Raw genomic sequence first — 27,043 nt, 5'->3', positions numbered from 1 at the left:
TCAGTCAGGGCACAGTTCAAATATTACCTCTTTAAAGAGGCTCCTCCTGATCATTCTATCTAAAATGGCCTGTCATCACTTTATCATCCTATCCTGCTTTATCTTTTTAAAAACGCACTAAAACATACTTATGTCTTCCTCACTAGAATATAAGCTTCATAAAGGCAAGAACTTTAATGAGCCTGTTCTCTAGTCTATATCAGCACTTAAATCTCTAAGTACTATCAGCATTTAGGGGACAAGTCCGCAGCAGTGGCTAGAAAGGTGGGGAAACCAGGAGAGAATAATCAACTAGAAGCCAATATAAGTGAGGCTCAAGAGTGTGGTCAAAATGCTAAATGCTGCCAAGAAGTTATTCATTCCACTGAACACCTACCTACTCTTTGTCACTATTCTCTCTTCTAATCACTTTTGAGTCACATGCTCTCTCTGCATGTGAACAGCTTCTCTTAACTCCCTACCTCTAGCTCAGATTCATGCTCTAATTCCATATATTGAAATGACTACTAGACACTGCCACCCTGCTGTCGCAGGAACATCAAGCTTAACGTGTCTAAAAGAACTCCGCCTCTTCCAACCCAGATGCTCTCCCTCCTGGATGACCTAGCTCTCTACATGGAAGCAGCACTCCTGCCTTTCTCCAGCATGTGCTAACACTCCAAACAACTGGTAACTCCATGAAAAGGCCTGTGTCTGATCCAGTGGCCATTGAGGGGTCTCTATTCAGGAGGACAAGCGTCTCCAAAATTTTAACTGGATACTAAAGGAGACGGCAATGATCTAAGTATTCTTTCCCTCCAGACCATGCCATTGACTTTTCCTTTAGGTTTGCTGTAGGGAGGAGTAATACAGTCCTAACCACTTCTCCCTAAAATAGGACTTATTATTCCAATAACAATATCTTACCACAGGAATTCTATATGGGTGATATAAGGGTCCTTACCTAGCTATAGCTTAGCAGCCAACTAGCAAAGTGTTTTGGGTACTACGGGCACTAAAATCCTGGGCAACCTCACAGGCAGGCACAAGAAAACAGCAGGGTTGGATTAACACCCATCATCTGAGGAACAGAAAATTTAGGGCTATAGTTTTCAATCAAGACACACATTAGAACTGCCCGGGGAAGACAGCCTGGGACTCAGCTTAGACCTACACTCAGTCTCTGCCTGTGGACCAGATGGTTTTGTTATTGTCCCCAACCTACCCCACCAGCACACCTGTAGCCTTTAATTGCAATTGTCATGAGAAAAGCAATATTTTAAATCACAATGATTCTTAAGCTTGAATGTGTGTATTTTATGTCCTTTGATAGGTTTCTCTAATAGGACCATACCCTGTGTACAAGACAGGAGAAGATGCTTTATGAAAGAACAACTCTCTTACCAAAGTTACTATTGCACATTCAGCTGTTAGCTGTGCGGCACTGAAAAGAGTACGAACAAATCTGTAAATAAATTTGTGTTCAGGATCATGCTTAAAATACTCCTCTGGAACAGTTTCTCGCTGAAAAGAGGGAAAAAAAGCACTATAAGTATCCACTGAAGAAAGGTAAAGTATTCTTATGATAGCAGTCTTCTACTTGTGCTCACATGCTCCTTAAAATAGTTTTTAATGGGTATCATGTCTTATTAGTCTTTTAAATATAAACAATGGAATCTTAAAAAACAATAGTGGTTCAATATTCACCACCATTCATTAAAGAAAAATACAGGCACAGCCTCAGAAAATTTACATATGTTCCTTTCCACCTTCCCGCTGTAGAATTCTATCTAAATGTAAACTATTTTTAGGCTCAGAAGTCTTGATCAGCATGTCATGCTTCTCTGCAATCAACTCTGAAAATACATTTTCAGTCCCCTATAACCACAAGGCTCTACGGTGGTGCTGTCTTATACAGTAGTCACCAGCCACTTGTTGCTATACAGCATCTGAAAGGAATTTGTAAGTTTCTGTCATATTAATTTAATTTTATTCATAGAGATGTTAACATATCTATTAAATTTATTTACAAATACTTATATTGTTTGATACTACTGTAAACTATCTTACAGAGATACATTTTGTGTTTTGGGGGTACATTTTCTTACTAATTATACAAGCTGCAACTCATTTCTTACTAACGTATCCCCTTTACAACACTCGTTTTGTAAAATAATTAGATACAACATGGGGTAGGGAAGAAGATTTAAAGAAAGATGATTTTGACTTGAAGTTGGAGAAAGTAATTTTCTTCTAGTAATTAATTTCAAAACAAATCAGCATGAAATAAACACAGCTGTGTGAGAGAAAAATACAATCTCAATAAAACTGACACTTACTGTGAGTGGATGTGATCTCTCATCAAAAATATCCAAGGATCTATTTGCATCTCTAAAAAATAAGAATGTGTTTTATAAAAAAACTAATTCAGAAATTGTTAATACCTTAGGAACACGTCTGCTAGGAGTCGGGGCGGGAAAGGAGTGTAACCTTCCACAAAGCAGTTCACAAATTCTGTTCCTGTATTCTGTAAGAGGGCTTTTTGAGTGCTTTTTACTCAGCATATCAAATTCTGTGAAATCTTTTCTACAATGACCAGAGTTGCCTTTATAAGCACTGACTCTCCAACAAAATATATTGCTGTTCCTCTAACCTCAGAATAGAACACACAAGAACATTTTATAAAGCAATAGTAGTAGGCAATAATGTCTTTAGAATTTTAATTCATATGAATATGAGATTCATGTTTTTCCCTCTTTTAGTTTCCTATGTTATATTCTTATTATGTATTTCTTCTTCTATTTTAGTTTGAGTTAAAAACTTGCTTTTTTATTTTAAAAGTGACCAGTCTTTTGATTTAAAAGTTCACCACCTAATACATTCTGCTCATTTAAACAATGGTTCTCCAAGTATATTCTGCTGACCCTTTTCAGGAGGCCCCATGAGGTCAAAACCATGTTTATAGGAATATTAAGGCACTGCCTGCTTTCATACCAACATATGCAATGACTGTGTAAAAACAAAAGTGAGTAAAACTGATTTCTAAGTATGACTCAAGGCAGTGGTACCAAACTGTTCTAGTAGTCACTGTCTTCTTCATTGTCACTTGCAGTTGAAAAAAAATCTGCTTTACTTAAAAACATCCTTAGTAAATCAGTAAAAACTGATAGTGTTATTAAACCTTGATCCTTCTTTCTATATTCTGAATAAGTGGAAAGTATGCATTAAGTTCTGCTGCATACTGAAATATGGCTCTGTTAAGGAAAATAACTTCTGACTTAACTGTAACCTGAAGAAGCCACTTATTTCATAGAATAACATTTTAATAGTACAATGGTCATTCTCTCAAAAACAGAAAGTGAGCCTGTCACTTCAAAAAAAATAATAATAACTTGTATATTTGTTGCCAATGACACAATTCAAGCTATCAAGCTAAAAATCGGAATTTGGAAAAACTTGTACTTTCTTTTTGTGAGCTTCACAGCTTTTCAATACTTAAAGACCTTTTTGATAAGACTAGTGGTTGTACTAACAAAAGTTTTTGACACTTTATAAAGAAATGTGAACCAAACTTTCCAAGTGATCAATGCATAATATTATTATAAAATCATGTACAAGTAAAAGATCCATTAAGCAAATAAAATAGATCAATGGGTATTATTTTAACAAAGTACCTACTATAAGTTCATAGATATGATTTGAAATTTCACTGTAACTAATTTAAGAAACCAGCACTTGTGTACTTTTGGTATAGTATCAAAGAATATCCACAATTATCTGAAGGCTTTAGAAATATACCTTTTTATAGCCATATATAGGTACATGAATGAGACTGGGTCTTTATATTGTTTCTTCAAAACAAATTATTGAAATGACAGAAATAATGGCAAATGACTAAAGACAGAGTATGCATGAGAATCAGCTGCCTTCTATGAAGGCAGACATTAAAGAGATTTGCAAAAATGTAAATAAACACACTTTCCGCTCAACTTTTTTGTTGTGAAAATTAATTATTTTTCATAAAAAACTATGCTAATACCATGGTTCTCAAACATGGGTTGATTTTGTCCCTGGGGGGACATTTGGCCATGGCTGGAGAGATGTTCTGCTGTCACGATGTGGAGCGGGGAGAGGGTGCTATTGGCATCTAGTGAGCAGGAGCAGACACCAGGGATGCTGCTAATATCCTGTAACGCACAACACAATCCACCGCAACAAAGCATTATCTAGTTCAAAGTTTCAAGAGTGCTATAAAAATCCTGTTTTAACATACAATGGACTTATAATTTTTTAAATTCTAATACAAATACTCATAAGGATCCACAATAACTTAAGCGTTAAGAGTCCTACGGCAAAAACAAGTGACTCACTTCAATAATGTAATAAAAGCACTAGAGCTGACTCCAATGTCTGCAGTTACTGCCTAACACTAAACTTTGTATCTTGTAAACTTATTAGCTAGAATAATAAGGCAGGTTTTAAAACTTACCTGTTCTTTATGTGGTAATATATTGCTAAGGTCACACTGTGGAGGAAAAAAAAAATTGGAATAATTGATTTTAGTATGTTATGCCTGAAAACATTTTTTTAAGGGGTTAGAGTTGGGGGAAGACCTTCCCAGCTTCCCAGTGGCCCTGAAATCCTTATTCAGAACAGTATCATATCGGTACTTTCCCCCTTGTTTTAGTTCTTTGGCTTTTAGAAAAAATAGGAGAACCCAATGCTAAGTAATATGCTGTTAGAAGACATGCTTGGTTAATTATTATATGTTATTACATATTTCCTGTTATTTGCCCTTTAGAACCTTTCATCCTGTACAACTTATATTTATTTGTACACATGCTTAAATTTAAGCTATACAGTAGGTTTTGTGCTTTTTTTAAAAGGAAGTTGTGAGGCCCTGCATTTCGGTTGATCTAGGTCACTATCCACCTACCCACCCATTTCCTATCATTTCCCTACATGTAAATAAAGAGCTCTATACCAAATAAATCATTTAACATCACTTTTACACAATTGTCAGAAAATTTTATAGCAAGTATAAGAATCCACAAGATCAACAGGTCTCTAGCTATCCTGAAATAAGCAGTGCTAACAATGTAGAATACTACGCAGTGTAATATTTAGTAAATTACTTCCAAATTAGTATAAATAAAATATTAATGAGCAGATGTAAGTCCTCAGATACTGTGAAAAATACTGTATCCTAAGTTACTCAAAGATGCTGTGTATTAGACAACAAAGGGATTCTCCTGGTTAAGTCATACGTATTCTTCTCCTTTTGTCCTCAGTGTCTAAAATGAAGCTCAAAATAATTGAGGGAAGGCAAATCTGAATTTTATAACTAGATCCCTAGAATTTTAGCACTTGTAAAAAAGGCCTATACCATTTTTAGTATCAAAGATGGATACTTCTATAGTGCTTCAAATAGTTTCCTCTTCAAATTGATTTTAAAATCACAGAATTCAAAGTGTAAAATTTCAAGGATGAAAATAACCACTGAACCTTAGATAACATTTAATTCAACAACCCATTTTACAGATAAGGGAACCAAGGCTTAAAACTGACTTGGTCAAGGTCCCGCCAATAGTGAGAAGCAGTTCTTCCTTCTACACTCTAACCAGGCAGTGGTTCCTAAGCTTAGCTGTGTAGGGAACCGCTCCTTGTGGTTTAGGGAATTGTAGCCCCGGCCTGAGCATGACTACCACCAGCATTCTGGTCGCGCCTGTCTTTAAGTCTCAACGTAAGGCTGTGCGGGAGACATAACCAAAAGCCACTCAGAGGGTTCCCATGGGAATTGGATTTAAAGAATGCTTATTATGCTTTAGAACTTGCTCTGCTTATCTTTTAATATAACAAACAATCTCTAGCAAGAAATGTATGAAACCTTACACCTAATGCCAGTGTGGCGTCAAGATGTTTAATAGACCCTGACGCAGACTAGTCACAGTACCTCTGTACTAGCACATGTAATGTTACTGTCAATTGTAATCCTAACGCCTCCAAACTATTGATGATTTATGAATCTTAACCTTGCATCTCTCATGTGTATCCTCCTCAATAAAAGGCATGAGGGAAGAAGGTCTAATCACTGTTCTCCACTAGAGAGAGCAGTCAACTTCCTTCCCCCAGACATAATGAAATGTCCTGGGTAAAAGTTTGTTCTGCCGTGGTCACAAAGCCTCTGCTGTACAGAGCGACTTCCAACCGAGCCTAGGGTGTATGAGGTACATCCGCCTCATCTGGCGCCCAACGTGGGGCAGGCACTCAAGATAGCTGTACACTGGGATCACCTGAGGAGCTTTAAAAACGACCAGGCTTCCACCTCCAGAGGTTCTGATTTAAATAGCATTGGGAAGACTTGGGATTGTTTTTAAAGCTCCCCAGGTGATTGCAATGTGCAGCAAAGTTTGGGAACTCATGAATTAAGGTTAAGATCAGAATCCCCCAGACGCTTCTGTCCATACAATCATGCCTCACATCCTTCCCCAGCTTATCAAAAAGCTTGTCAGAGTGAGAGTGTTGGGAGGAGGGATGGAATGCATGTTTTGAGAGACATGTATTTTGAGAAAAGTTGCATAAGTGATTCTAATAAGGTTCACTCACCCCATTGAGAACAATGTACTACAACCCCATGATAAACATTTTTCAAAATCATCCCTAAAAGCCAATTATCTCTATTAATTTTCTCAGTAAACTTTTATTTCACCAGTAGTTAATGTACTGAATGACTATATTCAAAACTTAATGAGAACAAATTAAAACTTTTTGTACTTCCAAGAATTAAAACTAATTTGGAGAAATAAGCATGAAACCTACTTGACTAAGCAAAGTTAACCTTTAAAACTACTTTTCATGTATATGCTGTAACAACAGAATCTTTTGAATTCAAAAGAAGCTACAGAGTGCAGCCAAAGTACAGTGGTTTTTTTACTCATGGATTTAGTGTCTTGGCTGAACAGAAATATTCAGTGATTAGTCTCGATAAGTGCCAAAGCTCAGAACTTGAGAGAGACAAGGCTCAGTTTTTGCTGAAACCAACTGATATTAACTATTGTTATAAGAGAAGAAAGTCACATTATTATGACTGTGAACATGCTATTTTTAATTGAAGTAGAAGTTACTGGTAATTAGCAAAAAAAAAAAAAAGCTGGTGCATTAGAACGAGATTAAATTTATAAGGTAATTATGTTTTTAAGACTGAAAAATAAAACCAGAGATGAGACTATTAATATTTTCAGATAGCATTTCCCAAATTGTGTTCTGGAAAATTAACACACGTATTCCAAGGAGACACAGATAATGTTCCCTGAATAAACCCAGTGGGAGTCAAGAATCTCTACATCCTGTTTTGTTTTTTTTCTCTTTTAAATATGCTTGAAGAGTTCCTGTTAGGGTGTTTTTAAAGTGCATCTCCAATTATGGACTATGTAGTGCTCCCAGAATTTAATGAATAGTTTTCATCATCATGACACACTGTTTGATTGCTTAAAAATAAACTTGACTATGGCTGTGTTTTCAAAGTTTCACCTTTCTCATTTTTTTCTGCTGAGATTTTCTTGTATGTGGATTGATACAGTATCTTGGATATTTATATATCTATACATATACAAAATTAAATTTAATATATCTATGAGATTAAAATGTCAGTTGAGCAAATAATATCCATATAGAAATTAGCTTAAAAAGTTATTCCTTAAGACTGGCTTGATACATTTCCCCCCTCTTTGGGGGCTAGGAAGAAGTGAATTTTTATACAGAAATAGTATAGGAAAAAAATGTACGATGGAGAAAATCTGACATAATCCAATTAAATTTAAATGCATATACACTCTGGTGCCAGGAGGGGACAAGCTGTTCCTTCTTCCAAGAGTCGCTTCCAAAGTAGTACATACACATTGTTTTAGGCTTACATCTCATAAAGAAATATTCTTTCTAGAAACATCCAATAAAAAGCAATTCTCCTTTTTATTATGTTCAACAATGTCTTAACAACAGAAATACATCAAATAGAGGAGTACTTTTTCTGGGATTTCTTATTTGCTAACTGGCTTTTCCTTCTTCCATCCACTCTAAACTTAAAATTAAAATTGAAAATTCATATTTAGGTCCTTGAAATCAATATGTAATTGGCATCAGTTTCTTAACCTGATCGCTGAAAAGGACAATCAAATGACTGAAATTATATATGGCTAGGATGCCTTTCATATAAGGGGGTCTGTCACTCAGCCCTTGGCAACCTAGTTGTACTCACCATTGTACTGTGGTTCTAAGATTAGGCTGGCTGACTGTGCTGTCATCTAGAAATATTGTTGAGCATGAGCTATATTTTTTAGTAAGGTGCCCTGGAGATACCTGAAGGGGAAGGGAAATAGAAGAAAATGTCACAGTAAGTTAAACCTATAAAAGTGTGTTTTTTCCTTGGTTAAAATGTCAAACAATTAAGCATTAAGATTTTTCTTATACTCCATGAACTGCTTGAGTGTAATATCATGTGCAGTTCTATGGGAAAACCTTTAGATACCTTAACTTCCACAGACAAGATTTGAGGAATGATTACAAAATGCTGCCCTTGATATGGTACCTATAATCAAATATGGCAGACCCTTATAAATTCCCTTTATAATAATGTAAAAAGTTTAGAATCTCAGTGTTGTCTTAAGCAATGAAAAGTAGCTAAGATTTTATATTTCTACTATTCATTTACTGCAATAAAACATAATGCCTCACATAATATTGAAGCAAGAACAGTTCATCGTAGTAAATGAAAGCCAGTAATAAATATTAGTTCAGGAGACAGTGTGACAAAACACACAAGAGTCAAAGGTGTGTGTGTGCCAGAGCTGCCCATTCGCTAACAAGCTAGTGAGTCAAGGTCTCTCTGGGTCTAAGTTCCCTTATCTGGAGGATAAGAGAGTATTGTTTTAAGATTCTCTCACATCCAAAACACAGATAAAACAACTCTGAGAATTTAATTCTCATTTCATGTTTAAATAAGATTGTCATTACATTACTCAACTGAGAGCCTCAAAGAATGCTGTCCATCCTTTCTATTCTCTAAGTAACTTGACACTCATCACAACCCTGCCTCACTCACGCTGCTCTCTCTGCCAGCAATGCCTTTCTTCCTCCTTGTCCCAGCCAGCTTAACTCCCTCCCCACCCCCATCTACCTCCAGGGTGCCTCTGCCAGCAACCATACTACAAAACTTCTCCCTTTCTGTACACTCAGGCATCTAAGTTACCACTTGTTACAGGGCATCAATCGCTTACAGTAATCCCGCTCATAAAAAAGCTTTTTGGCCTGGCCGGTTGGCTCAGTTGGTGGGAGCGTCATTCCATACACCAGAAGGCTGTGGGTCCGATCCCTGGTCAGGGCACACTGGAGGCAACCGATCGATGTTTCTCACATTGATACATCTGTCTACCCTTTAGTCTCCCTCCCTCCCTTCCTTATTCTTCTTTTCTTTTCTCTCTCTCTCAAAATCAATAAACATATCCTCAGGTGAGGAGAAAAAAAAACAGTAAGTTTCTCTAGGGAAAGAAGGACTTTTCCTACCTCCATCCGGCTGCTGAAAACAGAATCTGGGACCAATTAGGAGTTCAACTAGTGTTTGACAAATTATTTTAAATCAATTACAACTAGAAGGTAAATCTTACTACAGATACAAATTAGAATTTATCTGCAGTGGAGAGGTGACAATGAACTTTTTGAGACCCTCTAAAGAATAAACTGTCTTTAAAACACTTTAGAAGTATCCATTGATTTGTAAAAAGCCCAACAATACAACAATAGTCAAATACTGAAATAGCCTCAACTATGTTAGGGCAACTCTCTTCCTTAAAGGAAGGCCAATAACTAATCCCAATCACTATAAGTAGTTGCAAGTACAGCAACATTCTTTAATATTACAGAATACCAACAGTTTTAATATGCTTGGTTTTACTGTATTTTTAAAACTAATTCAGATGAGCCTTCCTTCCTCACATTAACATAAAACAGTTTTCATCATGCTGTCCTACTTTCCCATCAGTATTCCCCACAAATACACAAAAAAGATGGGGCAGAAAGAAAATCTAGTTGATGCCTCTTAAATTACAGAGCATCTAAAAACTGCCAGTAGACAATATTCAGAAATATCTATAAAACACCATTTCACTTGTTTCAGATGTTTGACCACAAAGGTACTTAATTCCTTATTAACCATAAGTTTTGGACAGCATATTTTTGAAAAGTACCACTATTTAGATGAAAATTCTCCTTAAAGCTAGAAATGCTTTAGCTATTGCTAAGACTCTCATCTGTTCCTTAAACTATGCAGTTAACATGTAATTTATTTTTGGCATCTCAAAAGAAAAATAGCATGAAAAATGAAAATTCACTGAATACTTTTATTCTAAATGGAGGATTACCTTTTCAGATCACTACTATTAAGGTGTAATATAGCATATAATACACCATAATAAAGTCAATTATGACTAAAAACCGATATATGGGGGGAGTATAAAGAATACGGAAAAAATGTGTCAAAAAACTGACCAGGTGGTAAAGCTTCAGGTGATACTTGCTCCCATTTTCCTCTTAATTTTTTTTCTACTTTAAATGTACACCGGTTTATCTTTAAAAATATTAGTGCTAAAACTTTTTAAATACTTAATTAGACATGGGCTTACAACCCTATGCGGGTTCATTTAGTAAATCAGCAAAGCAAAGAAACACTGAAAAATTTCCCAGCAGTCTAGGCCTACTCCCATCTACTCAAACTTTTCAGTATCAAGTATCTGGTATTCACTAGAGGGTGGCAGAATTAAGCGTCTGAGCAAAGCCCAGATATATTAGCTGCCATCAGGTTACTCACCCCTCATCCTGCTTGAAAATTTAAGACAAAAGTCCTTATGGTTAAAGCTTACTTACAACCTCAATAAACTACACTGACAAACATAAAGATATGAAATGCAAAAAAAAAAAAAAAAAAAGAAAGAAAGAAAGAAAGAAATAGCCAAAACACTATTGACAGTTTAGTGTTCTTAGATATTATTAAAGCTGGTCACTAGAATACACAGGGTCAAAGAATCTTACCTTCATTCATTCAGCACTAACAACGTAATAGATGGCCTTTTACAATCTTTACAAGGAGTTGTTGCTTAGTAGACTTATGGTTCAGTGGCAAAGACCAGAACAATAACCATACCTAAAAATCTACTAAGTCATAGCCCAAACCTTACTATCAAAGGTCAACTACTTGTTGATGTTCTACCCCCACCCATTGTGCCTACTGCTTCATCTTAAACCCATTAAAAAATAAGCTGAAATTTACTTCTTCCCCCCTCTACTTTTTCACAAGTTTTGACTATTAAGAATTAATGACTTTTAATTAACCTAAAAATGTCTAACACTTTATGCATTAATGAAAACTCCTCCATCTATGTTGCACATTAATGGGACAACATGGCAGGATGAGTGGTTTGAATAGAATTCTTAATTAAGGCTTTAGTAGAAAGTGTAGTATGCTAATTATAGGTACAGCGAAAAATATTTTCTGAATTAATATCATTAATTATACTGAATTAAAATTTTAAACTTAGATTTACACTTTTAATATAGGTTCTACATTTAAGTTAAACATGGTGGGACTGACTATAAATCTATTTCCTCTCTTCTTCCTTTCAGAGATATCTCATTAGAATTAAAGGCAAAAAGAAAACAAAGGTTTATACATAATACAGGACAAACAGCAGGTAATTTTTATTGTTTGAAAGCTGAAGACTAGATAAAGGAGTGGCAACTGACATGGCAGAACAGAGGAAGCACAAATTTGGTGCCTACAGTGTCTGGGACAGGAACAAGAAAGCCAGTTACCTGACAGAGCCAAAGGCAGGTTCAGAATACAGAGGCCTGACCCCAAAATCCTGCAATGAGGCCTATGGGTTAACAAAAGTCCTGCTCACTCCTGGTGCTTCCGATTAGATCTTAAGATAGAGCCAGGGAATCACCACACATCTGAGGAAAGCCAACAAGTAAGAGATATCAAAACAGGAAGAAGGAAATTAATGGGAGTGATAAAATTCAAGAGCAAATGAAAACTTTAAAACAATAATTCTTAACTTCAAAAGGCAAAAATGAGCATTGGTGGAAAAAAATGATATTAAAAAAGAATAACAATATAAGAGAATTCTATAAATTAAAAATAAGATTGACAAAACAAAGAATTCAACAGAAAGGCTGGAGCATAAAGTCAGGTTAATCTCTAGAAATAGATTTCCTTTTGAATGAAATGCAGAAGAGGATGGGAAAACATTAGAAAATCATGAAGAAATACTGATCTAAGAGTTCCAGCTCCTGAGCAATACAGATACTAGAAAAAAATAGAGAAAAAAAGTATTTTTTAATTCACTGAAATGAGAGAAGATTGCAGACTTAATGGCCACAATAAAATGAAAAGGTGTACAGACCAAACTGTATTATGAAATTTCGGTATCCCACAGATAGAGAAGGTACTAAAAGCTTCCAGAGAAGTGATGGGAGAGAATGACTAAAATTGACAATATACAACATATCATGCAATGTCAACAGACTTAAGAGCAATGTTGTAAATGAGAAAACAGTAGAAATGTCTTCTGAACTGCAAAAATTAGTTTCAACCTAGAATTCTACACTTTATCGAATAGGAGGCATTTCAGAGAGGCCAGGTCTCTTAACAACTTCTGCCCATGTACCCTTTCCTGGGGAAATGTGCTCCAGTAAAACAAGGGGGTATAACTAGACAGGGAAACAGAATCTAGGCACAGGGGATCCAACACGAGAGCAGTTATGTGAGCTCCAAGATGACTTCAAAGAGATCTGCCAGGAAAACAGGCACAGAGCTGGCCTAGGGAAAAGCCATCTTACTAGAGTAGGATGAAAAAAGGCTCAGAAAGGTTGCTTTGAAGAAAAAAAAAAATGGAACCAATGTGTTTAGTAAATGGAAGCTATTTTTGATAGGCATGTGGTAAATGTTACCACATTTGAGGGGAAAAGAGCTGTTAGAAAACAGGCAAGAGAATATACTCAGGAAATTAATGCCACACACACAGAAATGAAGAATTACTAAGTATTGCCTTAATGTAGCATAAATGTAGTATTTCTGACAGTCATCTTCCTTTGTCAATTACTAGATAGTTAGGTACAAACATTTTTTTTTCCTAAAGCAGGGAGACCAGCCTGCTTATTGCATTTGGCTATATGAGATCATGGCAAGAGGGGATTATATTATCCTGGAAAAGTGTAGAAGTGCTCAGATTTCAGTTATACTTGAGAAAAAGAATGAGGGTTATATAAGGAAATGGCACAGCCAGAGAACTAAATGGCTCAGCAGTGAAAAATATTTGCAGAGTCATAATAATGTAAACAGTGATTCTGATTTTCTAAAAACTGTGTTACATGTTGAGGGAACAGTGGGAGGGAACTAAGACCACGATAGAGTAAGAAAGCTAAACTTTCAACTATGACAGGAATAAATAGTGGTGAAAATTAACTTAGCTATTATACGTTTGTTAAAATCAAGGCAAAAAATTAGGCAGATCTTTATACCACAACCATGTTATTGAAATTTAACTTAAATGTCAGAACCCTTTAAAAAAGTGTCATTATTACTAAGCCAAAGAACTTTCCTGAACTCGTAGGTTTGATAATTAGGAAAACAAAGGAAATTTAGAAAATCTTAAAAAAGATGTCTATGCTAATACTATTGGGTCCATTATATTTTTTAGGTATCATGGCAGACAACTTTTTATTCAAACTATTAATTTCTTAACTTTTCAACTGTTTACTTACATGGTTTACATAGTTGTTCTTCCTCTTTTCTCGCACTAAGAATAAAAAAAATTAACTGATGAATTCTGATACAAATGCCATAGAAAAATAAGTTGCTGATTATCTGACAGATTACCAACATACAAAATGAGACAAAGTTCCATTCCATTTTAAAAAGAATGTCCAACAAAATTTATAATTTTAAACACCTGAGTCCCATAAAGTAAAGCCATAAACTGAAGTTTTACTTTTTGACCTAACAGATATTTTAATTAGGTATAAATGAAAAACTCTCCATGTAGAGAAGAAAAGGGCCAAGAAGTCAGGCCAGGTAAGAAACTTAGCTTATACATTTTACTTGCTGCATATTGAACAGCTATCCAGCACTAGTTTCTAATTCTACATTTATACCCACCTTACTTGAATCACCAGGATCTAACAGTTGACAGCTCTAAGAGCCAGATTCTAGCCAGCCACTAACCCCTACATGCACCAATACCCCCGGAAGCATCCTGAACCACTTTTTGGTAATCAACTAAAATACCTTACTAAAAAAATAAATGGGTCTTTACTCAACTGGAAAGTAACCTACTTAAATTTAAGTTTTAAAACGAGTGTGCTGGCCTAATTGATCATATCTACAGCACACAAAATCAGCTTGATCTAACAAAGGCCAGAGGAAGAACAGAAACTCTGCAGAGGGTCTCAGGCTGTACTTTTTTTCCCCATAGGGCCTCCTTGAATGTGGGATGGGCATCACAGGCATATACTCTTGAGGACTGAAGAGAGGGCATGGGACAGCTTTTCCTTTACTGTCTCCACTCTCCCTCTACATGTAAGTAGCCCATGGCTCTGGAAGAAACTGAGAAATACAGTAATTCTAACCAAAAATGATCAGCTCAAGACGCGCAAAGTACACACACGCCATGAAAAGGCAGGGCAGAAACCCCCATTTCTTATTATGCTGCATTACTTCAAACATTATGGAACCCTCACTTCTTGTACTTCTGCTGTCATAATCAGCTGAAAAACTGAACCATGTGTGGCTTTTTAAGCAAGTAAACTAAGCAGGCAAGCAGGAGTGTTAAAATCTTGCAGTTCTGATTCTTATCCTGAAACAAACAGGACACAGGAAATTTACACCTGCTGAGGCTAACCTTCTGAGAAACTCAGTTAGGGATATGTTTACTCTGATGCACCTTGGCACAGCATTAATCAGATGAGAAAGTTCTGAATAGTTTAAAAGTGCTGAGTATAAACCTGAATTGGGGATAGAATCATTTGGTTAGCACTATGTAAAATGGGGCCAAAATCGCAAATTCAATCCTCATATATAAAATGACTTTTTTGATTTGTTCAAATGAAAACCTAACTGTGACCTAAATCCTATCATTCATCTTTACAATGTGTGCTCTTTGGAGCAAGGGGAAAAGGACTTAGCTTGGAGAAATAGATGACATTTAAATCATATGGCCAATTGACTGTGTTGATAGGTGGCAAAATGTGTAAACAGATATAGCCTACCTGTTCTCAATGAAACAGTGGTAACTAAAGGAAAGTGCATCTATCATCACATGCTAAAATAAGACAAGTAGATACATGAAAAAGTGAAACACTTAAACCAATGTTTAAGTTCTTTTAAATACCTTCTATAATACCCAAAACAAAAACAGTTTGCAATCTTCTCAGAGGAAAAAATATTGTCTTACCATCCGTTTGAGATTTGTTCAGGAAAATGGTGCTTGCTCTTGGATGGTCAGAAGGGTTTGATTCCAAAGCTAACTCTGTATACGAAGAGAAAAAGGAGTAATAATTTAGTTGAGTAGAAAAAATAAGATTTTAAAAACAGCTACACATCAATTTTAATCACTTTTAACAGTATTGGGAAGAGTTTTAGTAATGATAACAAGCCAATTTTAGGAAAGGCAACAATATAAAAATTCTACTGGAACAATGCAAAATTGGAGAATCTCTGAACATGTGGAATAAAACCAGGCTATGTCTTAGACTTTCTTTTTTAACTTACACCTAAATAACGTATTAAACTTTTAGATGAATCCTATATATGCTTTCCCCTTCTAGTTATCAATTAAAAATACACAGTCACCCTCCTTTATGTAGATATTTCTAGGACATTCCAGGAGCAGTTTCAAGAAGCAACTTATGCTGTTACCAGTTACTGTCAGATACCAAAACTAATGTATTAGATATGCCAAGCCCTGGCTGTTGCGGCTCAATGGATTGAGCGCTGGCCTGTGAAGCAAAGGGTATCCAGTTCGATCCCTGGTCAGGGCACGTGCCTGGGTTGCGGGTCAGGTCCCTGGTTGGGTCTTGTGTTGCACGAGAGACAACCAATCGATTTTCTCTCCCTCTCCTTCTCCCTCCCTTCCTCTCTCTCTAAAATAAACAAATAAATAAAATCTTTAAAATACGTCTAAACCCCAGTTGTTAATAGAGGTTCCTTTTTTTGACCAAGCCTTTGACTGGAATGTCAAGCCTAAAGGAGACATGCTTGGGCTCAGGTTGTTACCAAAAAGCCCTGAGGAACTGGGAATGACTTTCAAAGGTAATAAAAGCCCGCAAAATAAAAGGTCTGCTGCCATGGTTGGTTGTGCGGTCCACAGCAATCTCTCCAGGGAAGGAACGAAGGTTGTTTTCCTGAAAGATGGCTAGAAGGGACCTTAAGGCACAATGGAACACCAGAAAGACTTGGAAAGGACAGGTGTGTACAGGCAAGGATGAATGCCAGGTATGTGGCCCAGCTTCTGTGCCCTGAAGAGCAGACTGAGGGTCACCCTAAATGTTCCTTGGGTAAGTTCCAGCAAAGCAGAACTAAAGTTCATAAGTGATCATTTGCTGCTCTTGTTATGTTTATGCAAATGAACAGGATAAATTAAAAATGGACTTAATGTAGTCCCTTTAAAGACAAGGAGAGTAATCTTAGGGAGAAAAATCATTATTCAAGGAAAATCACAATGATCAGTGGCAGACTGTAAAGTAGGGCAGCTAACCGTCTTAAAAATTTCTTCTCATTTAAAAAATGGTTTCACTTGAAAATTAAACCATATCTGTGATATCACCAAAGAGATTCAAGTTGCAGGCAAGCAGAATGTCAAGTGCCTTGCAACTGGATGTCTTCCCAATAAGACAGTCTTACAGATTTAGAGACTTGTTTGTTGGTTATGTTACATAAATTAACATGTGTTTTCTGTTTTCAAAGGGCATAAGCCTATGACCGCATTACCTGAGTGATTGTCTGTACGCATAAGCCTCACTTAATCCTGTCTGCATTGCTGCCTCCTGAGACTCAACGGTTTGGCTGAACTAAATGGCTGGGTTGGTGAAGAATGGGGTGGTCTGTGGGCTTCACTTTAAAACCGATTTCTCTCTTCTATCCTAATGGCTTGGACAGAAAGGGCCCAGAGGTCTGAGAGGGGGGAAACATAAACTATTTCCCTCGCCCAAACTAAATATAATGGGCAAAAGGGTTTTGGACAGGCGAGATGTGCCTAGCACACCTTCCTCCGAAGAAGCCCCTTTTTTTTCCCTAATGTGGAACATTGAAAAATTAATCCCTGCCTTTTGTCATCTAGTAGTTATGGATTGAATGATGTCTTTTAACCCTTTTCGCCAAATCTGTTGCCCCCAGAACACAACAAGGATGCCAGCCTGTTAAACCAAGCATGCCGTTGTCCGGAGACAGCCAACTGACCTGGAGTCTGCACAATCCTTCCCCATGTGGGAAGGCCACCCTCCCCTCCACACCCCCACTATTATTAGGGATTTCTGGACCCAAGGGTAGGTAGGACGACGACCATGTCCAGCTTGAAGCAGCTAGAGGAGCTTGAGACCTTCGCCCATTGTCCTTTACAAGATTACAAAGGGTCTTAATATCTGAGAGGGAGGGATAGTTATTTTTTACGAACCATGGGTATAGACTTGGGGGGGGATTGCTGGGGGAGGGAGATGCTGAGTGGAGGGGAGTAAAGGGGAGAAAATTGGAACTATTGTAACAATATAATCAATAAAGAAAAGCTGGGAAGAAAAATAATAATAATAAAAATAAAATACGTCTAAACCAAGTGAGTCGTTTTTGGCAAAAATTCTTTAGACCAGCGGTTCTCAACCTGTGGGTCGTGACCCCTTTGGGGGTCAAACGACCGTTTCACAGGGGTCGCCTAAGACCATCGGAAAACACATATATATATATATTGTTTTTGTGATTCATCACTATGCTTTAGTTATGGTTGCGGGTTGTTGGGGGTCACCACGACATGAGGAACTGTATTAAAGGATCGCGGCATTAGGAAGGTTGAGAACCACTGCTTTAGACATTTAGGCTAATTCTAACTCCATCTGACAAATGAACTTATTTAATTAGCTGTGGTTTACCTGGGGACTAGTCATCGTAGCAGATTTAAAAGGATAGAATAAAAGTTCACTGTTCTAATCTATAGAAACACATTCATGATAGTGTTCTTTAATACTTCCATGATAGTGATTTTTAACTTTGCCCCCAATTTCCAAAGTTAAAGTCTCACTTCTTCCTTCTATGCCACATGATTATTTAGGGGCTTCAATAGAATACTTTCTGGAGCTGATCATAGGGCTGCCTGAAAAAATTTTTTGCTCTACCTGTGTAAAAGCAGGTCTGCCTGCAGTCTACCTTGCACTAATGTGGAATAATCTATTTCAGCAAGAATATAAAACTAGTACTTGAATTTTAATAAAACAAAGTTTGCCACCATATGGAATAATAAAGTCGTTAAAACAAAAAGAACCCTATAATACTCCTCAGTAATGTCCATTTCAAACCACTTAACCAATCTTGTAAGAAAGCGGACCAAGATCCTAATGAGGAATGGTTAAGATAATATTTCCCAAACCACATAATAATAGTTCTATTTTTTTAATGATATTTGGTGGTCAAATCTAAATACACTATATCCTGGTTCTTACCGAATCAAAATGCACACTGATGTGTTAAAACTAAGCAGCCTAGTAATGAGTAATGTCTAACTCAGCATTTCACAAACTTATCTACCTAGAATCCTTTTTCCCCCTCCATGTATAGTTAGAATCTTGCATAAACGTAATTTGGGACTTCCTGGTTTAAGAGGAATCTGAATCATTCATTTTAATAGCACTGCCAACACTAGAAATTTATATAGCTAAACCAACTGCTCTGTTTTCTAAAGAAATTCCTTCACTGAATTTCAAGTTTATTAAACTGCTTTTGGAGCAACTATTCAACATTTTAATGTAAAAGGCCCATAAAATTACTTTAGAGGTTTTTCCACATATTTTTAATATGAGATAATGTTAGCTATTTGGAAAGATAAATTAAGTTGTGCACAAAGTGACAGAGATTTTCACAGCTGCCTCTAACCTCAGGCTTCAGGAAGGATTTAAGAGTACCTCCTACCAAAAATAAAGCATGTTTGCATTCGAATCTAAAAAATAAGCAGAAATGTTTGCAGTAGATGTATTATGTATCAGTGCCTATGGCATGATAAAGTTTTTTAACGGGAAGTCCAGGAAAAGTACCAGAATCAGAGAATCAGCAGGCTTAAACATACACACATGCAAGAGCATGCATGCCCCAGACCAAGAAACCCTGAACCAAGATGTACTGCTGTGGATCTAAATACAAAAAAAAGCAAAACTAGCCAAAGTGACAAGAAAAAAACAATGGAATCATCCTACCCTATACCTACGGTCCTAGGGTAGGCATATGCCCCAGGGCTGGCCAATCAATCACAGCTAGCCTAGGACCCTTTCAGGAGACAGCAACAGGAAGGCAGAACTGAGACAAGTTCTGAGAAGACCGCTTAATTCCTAAACCAAGGCGTACCTTGATTTTTGTTTTGTGAACTCTAGTTTGACAAGTCAATACTTTTCTTAAAATGTTAAGCTATTTTGAGATAGGTTTTCTTTATCTCACAACTAAAAGAAACCTAGTTAATTAGCAGTATTGATCACACTAAAGGTGGGAACAGGTAAAAGCCATTTGCTCATTCCTTTAACAAATATCATAAACAGAAATTTGTAAGAGCCAAAATAATGCTTTGTTTAAATTACCCACATAACTTCACATCTGTCAGAATGGCTATCATCAATAAATCAACAAATAACAAGTGTTAGCAAGGATATGGAGAAAAGGGTACCCTAGTGCACTGTTGGGAATGCAGACTGGTGCAGACACTATGAAAATATAGTGGAGGTTCCTCCAAAAATTAAAACTAAAGCTTAGGACCCAGTAATTTCAGTTCTGGGAATATATCTGAAGGAACCTAAAACACTAATTTAAAGGAATATACGCACCCCTACGTTCACGGCAGCGTTACTTACAATAGCCAAGACCTGGAAGCAGCATATTTCAGAAAGACACTGATATATTCCAATTAAATAGAAATGTCAGCAGTTTCTGAGCCAACTGCTGGGCTCCTGTTTACTTAAGGATCCCTGCTCTATACTATATACTGTATTAGTTTCACGGCCCATAACACAAAATTTAGGGTCTAACGATTACCATATACACTGATTATTTTATCTGAGTCCACACATTTCACCCCAGTCAGTTAATTCCTACCCGATGGCCTTGAGCTGGCCTGCCTCACCAGAGGGCACACAGCGCGCTCCTGCGTCCCCGGTCGACTGCTCCTTGAGCCTACCTTCTGTTTTCCTAGCCTCTGAGGATCCTAACTCTGGCTTCCAAACCACTTCTGTAGCTGCCTCTACCTTGGTTTCCAGTCTCACCATGTTTTAATCATCAATCCATGTTTTAGTGACTGTGACTAAAATGTGACACTTTATATAGAGAAGCATGCCTTTATGCAGTTCTAAAGTACTTTGCTTAATGTCTCAGACTTTAAGAACATTTCTGAGCTGCAATTTACCTCAATTTCATTTCACATTATGCAATGTTACTGTTTTAACCCAGAAGTTTAATTACTTTAATAGAAAGAAAAAACGGGGTGAGAAAAAAGGTAATATCCCCGAAGTTGCTCACATGATATGTCATTCTATAAATTTAATTCCTATGTGCCATGGATTTGGAGTTAATATTCCTGTTCTATAAAGCCTCATTTTTCAAACCTTGGATAACTCAAATTTGTACCACTCAGAGCCTGTCTTCTCACATGTAAAACAGATTAATTCCTATACTACCTAACTCAAAAATATCGTGAGAAGCAAACGAAATGCAAAAGCAATTTATATTATATATATATTATGCTATATATTGTGCTAATTATATATACTAATGAGAAAAAAAGCTTTCACAAATTTACTCAAAAGCAAAATAAGAATGTTTAGCATTGCACTGGAAAGTGTATGAAATGTCCACTCATTACCCATACGCAAACATTATCTTAAGTAAATATGTGCTTTGGATACCCACTAAAGGGAAAATAATAATAGTCACACGATTAACAAGAATTTCTCCCAGTGGGTTTTTTAAAAATAAGCAAACACTTATTTTCCCTGCTTCTGTCATAGTTACTATATGTCTTCTTCTTCCTTTTCATGTAACTTATCCTAAAGATTACAACACAGCAGTAAAAAGAAATCTTATCCTTTTTTATAGCTCCATGGTTCTCTACTGTGTGGATGTACTAGTGTATTTTATTATACCAGAGCCTTATTAGAGATGAGTTTTTCCCAATATTTTTCTTCTGAGAATAATGCAACATAAACTCTATGAATATGTGGTTTCATATTTGTGGGGTATGTCTTCAGGATAAATTCCTCAAAGTAGGATTTCTTGATTTATGCATCTGCATTGTGAGATTATGCCAATGTCCCCTTCATGAAGTTGAAGCATTTTACATTTCCATCAGCAACATGTGAAGGTAACTATTCACAGATTTATCAAAGAATGCAGTGCCAAGTTTATGGATCTTCTGCCAATAGGAGAGAAACTACAGTATGGTTTTATTTGCATTTCTTTTATGTGTGAAGACATGTTAAAATATAATCTGCATTTCTTTTTCTGTGATTTGTCCAATCTTACATTTGTTACTCCTTTTAGATTCACTTAATACCTTTAAGTCAGCCTACTTTAGGCCCCTATTGGTTTTTTTGTTCAAGCCACTGTTGGCTCTTACCTGGTCTCCTTGCTTCCACTCTATTCTTACACAGTAGTTTCTCCCTTTTTCCCTCTACCCCCCTTTTTCTAGAATTAACATCATTTCCCTACATATAAGTCTCCAATGGTTTCCCATTACAACTACACTAAAATTCATATTTTCTTCTCAAGGCTCACTAGGCATACAAGGTCTCAACCCACCATATTCCTCCTGGCATACCTTTCCCTCTGCTGAAGCCATCCCCATGTCCTTCTGTCCTTTGCCTTCACTCTGCATATTCCCATCTGAGCAACTCTGCATGCAAGTCTCCCCTCCCACATCCTTACTTAAAAAGAACAGCTGTCTTACACCATCTTGACTTCCCTGTTCATATGTTGTCTGTCCCTAGGCTCCTCCTCTAGAATGTAAGGACCTGAGTTAGGGTAGGGGCTTTGTTCTGTATATCACTGTTCCTCCTGCATATGGAATGGTGCCCAATAGACATCTAACCATTTCAGTGTACCCAAACCAGTTAAGTTTCTCCCAACTGTCTTATATCTTCTAAGGTTTCATCTTTTCTTTTACCATCTAAGATCAGCTTTACTTTCAGATCTTAGCATAGTAGTTACTCAGAATTAAAGAAACAAGAACCACAAAAACCTAAGAGTTCAGTGAAAAACCAATGGTGACTTTAGTTTGGGATCAAGAACATTTAATGTCAGAATACCTTAACTACAAAATGACATCCTAATTAAGTTATAAGAAAGTATACCATCTGAATTCTACAGGGAGGTATAATGCATTCATTTTTATCTGTGTCCCCAGAATAAAGTTGTATAATGGGGTTGTGTAGTTTCTCACTTTAAAAGATGACCAACATAAAGGGTGGGTAAATGAATCATGCTCCAACCATGTGATGGTACACTAGACAGTTATTAAAAGACGTGCAGTAGAGCTCTATGCAGTTGCATGAAAGTACATCCTCACACGCTCTCTAGGTGTCAAGCATAGTTTCAGGGGGCTTCATGTCATTACTTCTCTTTGTAACAAAAAGTTACAATACAGCACATAAAGAGTGACCATTTTTGTAGAATAATACAATGTTATGTTTATATGCATATAAAAGGTTCAGGAAAAATCAACACCAAAATATTAATAAAAGTTCTGGATATTCAGAGCATAAGTGAATGACTTTAAATGCTTTAATATTGTCTCACACACCCCATCAAAAAAGGAAAAGGGGGTTAAAATAGCTACTGGAAAGAGAAAAGGTTTGTTGCTCAGAGGTTTTCCCACTTCATATTGCCAATTCCTTCCCTACTCACTCATCAGGGGGAGTGGGAAGGGGTCCCTGGAGAGAGCACCTTTAGCCAACAAATTAGGAAAGCTCATAAGGTAAGAATATAAAAGGCTGTATGAAAAGTTGATGAGTCGTAATAAAATTGGGTAACAGAACCTTGATGCCTTTTTTTGTTACTGATACTAGCATGAGTTATATTAGATATACTGTTCGATAAAGGCAAGATAGTAGAAAAATTATTTTAAGCCTATCTGAAATCTATACCAAGTTCTTAGGAATATTTCTTTGAAATGACTTGAAAAAATCATATTCTTGTTTCAGAGCAACATTCATGTATGATTCTAAGTAACCAAATAATTCAATTCTCCATCATAGAAAAGCTGAAATGTTTTACATCTAAGTAGGTATTCCTTAGTTTCCAGAGAAAGTGATATAAAATTGTCTGAAATAAAGACATTAAAAGCAAACTTTCATTGTGATTGTACTTTATATTTGAGGTCCTGACCTGTTTCTATGGATACTTAAGGGCAAATGTTGAAATGGAGGTTTCTTGAATTCGACTTTATTGAATCCTCCCCAAAATTAAAAAATAAATTGAAATTTTAACTATCATGTTAAACACAAAAAGGTAAAGTTTGTACTAAAAAACACTATTTTCTCAGCTCTTCTGATGTAATATTCCTTATCATAGTCCATGTTCAATCCTTGTTACCTTACCTGCCCTCTTACCAGCTTCTCTCAAAATACCTCTGTCCAGGGCATTCTTGGCTTCAATTTGAAATCAATCACAACAAATTCTTTAAAATATATCAACTCACTTACCTGGTAAATTCATACTATTTTATGACTTCTACTTTTATTCTTATTCATCGTAAGGAATTTAGAAATATAGGATGAAGAGGTAAATATTGCTTCTGAGTTGTGTACAATAATTTTGAATGGAAAGAATCAAGACTGGAGCAAGTTAAGATAGATTCACTTTATGGAGAAACTATAAAATACAAACTGCATTCTAAAGAGTTTAAGCACCACGAGAACTGGATTTGGCATACCTCTCACCTCCACGTCAGCCTGTCCTGTTCAGTAGCTGTGTTACACAGTCATTTCAGAGCTAAGTTTCGGTTTCTTCATTGGCAATTTAGGGACCTTATTTGTAGTTAGACGGGCCAATTGAGACATACATGGAAATGTGTTGTAAATCTTAAAAGAATATATAAAGGACCTATTTTGGTCTCTCATCCAACACTGTTCATCTACTACCTGGTATGTAAAATCACTCAGAGGCTTACCATACAGCACCTAGCAGAGCAGAAGTTTTCACAAGTACTTCGTTGCTTTGTGTTTCTAAAGGACCAATTAATTCACATAATCTGTTCCTTTTTTTCACATTTGAATATCCTGAAAAGGGTATCTGTAACCTCCCAGTTACAGAGTCACGTCCACCATCTGAGTGAATCCACAAGCTTAATTATTCTAACTTTTAAAGGAATTCAGAGTTCAACTAAAGTTTAAATAGAAGAAGCTATAAGACATTTTCTCTGTGAAATAACGAAATAATCTCTGGCATTTTAATGAAACAAATGGGCTAATGGGCCTTTAACATCTTTATGATTCGCTGTTTTCTACCCAAAGAACAGTCTTCATTAGCCAAGTTGCTACCCAGAATTATCTTAAGTCAAACATTTCCTGCCACCCCCCACCCAACCCCGTCCCTCCACCCCTCCACCCCTCCACCCGTCCGAGCCAGCAGGTCTTTACAACTTTTACTCAACTATCTTCAAGTTGAACAGGATTCTATGTGCAGGAGGGAAGAAGAAGAGGGAGCCATGGAGACATTCTTGTGCAGGATCTGGCATCGTGACTCCCAAACCTTTACATTATGAATAAAGTCTAAATTTATGTCTGTGTTCTTTTGACCAAGTCTCATGAATCGCCCCACCTCATCTTTAGAACAGGCCATGTCAAAGTCTGTTCAGACACTTAAGACAGACAAGACACATTTGTGTCCAGGCGGGAATTTTAAAGTAATCAGAATTCTGGGGGTTCTCCTCTGCTGGGGGTGGCGGGGGCGAGGACCTATACTTTGCAACGCTGGCAGTAACATTTCACGTCGTTCAGTTATTTTAAGTTCCCTGTCCCACATTTTCTTTCCTTCTGTGTTCAAATTATAGTTGGAAGAAATAAGGCAGCTTCTATCCAACTGAAAACTGCCTACTTGTGAACACTATGTAGACTCTCCTATGTCAGGCTCTATTTTAAACTTAAATAACAAATCCTAAAATATTTGTGTCTGAATTGTCCCGAGTATCAACTACCTTAATGGGTGGGAGGTTTGGGTACCACTAACTACGTCCTTACCTGGTTCCTTCACTTAGGCACCATCTGGATAAAGATAGGGAGATCGGATGAATACTTCCAGGTTGGGGTATTAAAGTTTTCACTGAGAAAATATACCCAAAAGTCTTTATCAAGTCCCACCAGACGCTAAACAAGAGCCTAAAATAGGCAGGACAGAGGATCTCGGGCTGAGCTGAGAAATGGGAGAATAGGGGAAAGAACTGAGCTTTTGATAGCGAAGAGGGAAAGAAACTGGGCGGACGAGACGAGGAAAGAATAAGGGGTGGGGACGCTAGGCAGAGCCAGCCTTCCTCCCCGGTGTCCAGCCCCGGGAAAGCCGGCTCCGGGCAGGAAGGAGCCCGAGGCGGTGGCTCTCTCCCGGGGGACCCTGGGGGCGACGGAAGCCAGAGGTACTCCCGAGAGCTCCCGCCGCCTGCCGCCTCCTTACCGTCCGGCATCTCCCGGTCGCTTATGTGCTGCAGATGGTGGCCCTCGCCGGTTCCGAAATCCAACTCTGCGAGGTCCAGAGCAGCGGGCGAAGGTGCTACTGCCACCGTGTCCCTAGCCGCCGCCTCATAGATCTCAGATTCGTAGTCCGGCTCTGCCGGCCCCGAGCGCCGGCTCAGCGTGGGGCTGGCATTGGACTTCACGCAACAGGTCAGCGTGTTCCCCATGGGGTGTCTACACTCCTCGCTCCTGTCGCCGCCTTCGCTCAACCGCGCCTCCTGCCCCTGCCCCTACCCCCGCCCCCGACTCCGCCGCGCTCAGTAGTGCCCCCTCCCCCAACAATGGCGCGGCCGGCACGGGCAGCCCCCGGGGCTGTGCCGCACTAGCAGGCTCGGCCTCGCCGGCTGTTCGCCCGGCCGCAGGGCCGCCGGGCCCCGGGCAGGGCTCCGGGCCCGGCCGCACCCCTCGCCGCTGCGCCGCTACCGCCTCCTCCGAGTTGCCTAGTCTGCGAGGGCTGTGCCCAGCCCGACTTATTTAAAAGGGGTGGGGACCGGACAGGCGCTGAAAGCTACAACCACTGCGGAAGGAGAGCGCAGCCGAAGCTCCTCCTCCGCCCGCAACCGCCTCTCAACTGAAAGCCGTTGTCCTGGCTGGCACCAGCCAACCGAAACGCGCTCTGAGGTCACCTGGTTAGCAGGGGCCAATCACGCCCAGAGTTCTCTCCACGCGGCCCGCCTCACAGAGAAGGTACGAGATCACAATGCCCCGCCCCGCCCCCGCCCCTCAGCGGCTCCGCCCCACAGGCGGCGCGCCCAGACTCAGGTTTCCATTCATCCAGCCCCTAGCGCGTTGCCGGGAGCTTTCCAGTCCAAGGAGAGCGCAGCGGACCTTTTGTTACTAAGAAATTCTCTGTTAGTGGACTTCATAGAAAGACCCTGTAGTAAAGAGCCAGTTGGTGAGCAACTCTGTTTCACCGGGTCTGACCGCTGACTGTATTACTCAGGGGGTGAACTTAGTTACACCCTAATTTGTTGACCGTTTTTGTAACTAAATAAACGCTGCTCCTCTCTGCCTTCCAAAAGTATTAGTTCTCGCCTGCAACTCGGTGTAGCAATCCCTG

General features: G+C 38.1%; 1 protein-coding gene across 2 annotated transcripts in view; it reads right to left on the bottom strand.

Moving 5' to 3' along the window:
- CCNYL1 (cyclin Y like 1) overlaps positions 1-26,395 on the bottom strand; it is a 34,350-nt gene extending 7,955 nt beyond the window's left edge. The window contains exons 1-7 of one of the 2 annotated variants that reach the window (XM_090282968.1): positions 25,925-26,393; positions 15,480-15,554; positions 13,792-13,826; positions 8,234-8,334; positions 4,469-4,504; positions 2,319-2,370; positions 1,384-1,503 (exon numbers count right to left, since the gene is read on the bottom strand). In XM_090282968.1, the coding sequence (XP_090139094.1) occupies positions 1,384-1,503; positions 2,319-2,370; positions 4,469-4,504; positions 8,234-8,334; positions 13,792-13,826; positions 15,480-15,554; positions 25,925-26,150 (645 nt within the window). In that variant the 5' untranslated portion in view covers positions 26,151-26,393. Of the gene's footprint in view, positions 1-1,383; positions 1,504-2,318; positions 2,371-4,468; positions 4,505-8,233; positions 8,335-13,791; positions 13,827-15,479; positions 15,555-25,924 lie in introns of both variants that reach the window. The other variant, XM_090282972.1, reaches the window with a different exon arrangement.
- Positions 26,396-27,043: the final 648 nt, after the last annotated feature.

Source organism: Furipterus horrens, unplaced genomic scaffold, assembly GCF_987537825.1.
Source record: "Furipterus horrens unplaced genomic scaffold, mFurHor1.1.pri manual_scaffold_1, whole genome shotgun sequence".
Taxonomy (NCBI): domain Eukaryota; kingdom Metazoa; phylum Chordata; class Mammalia; order Chiroptera; family Furipteridae; genus Furipterus; species Furipterus horrens.
The sequence above is the reverse complement of the archived record's forward strand: the minus strand, read 5'-3'. Positions and strand labels throughout refer to the sequence as shown.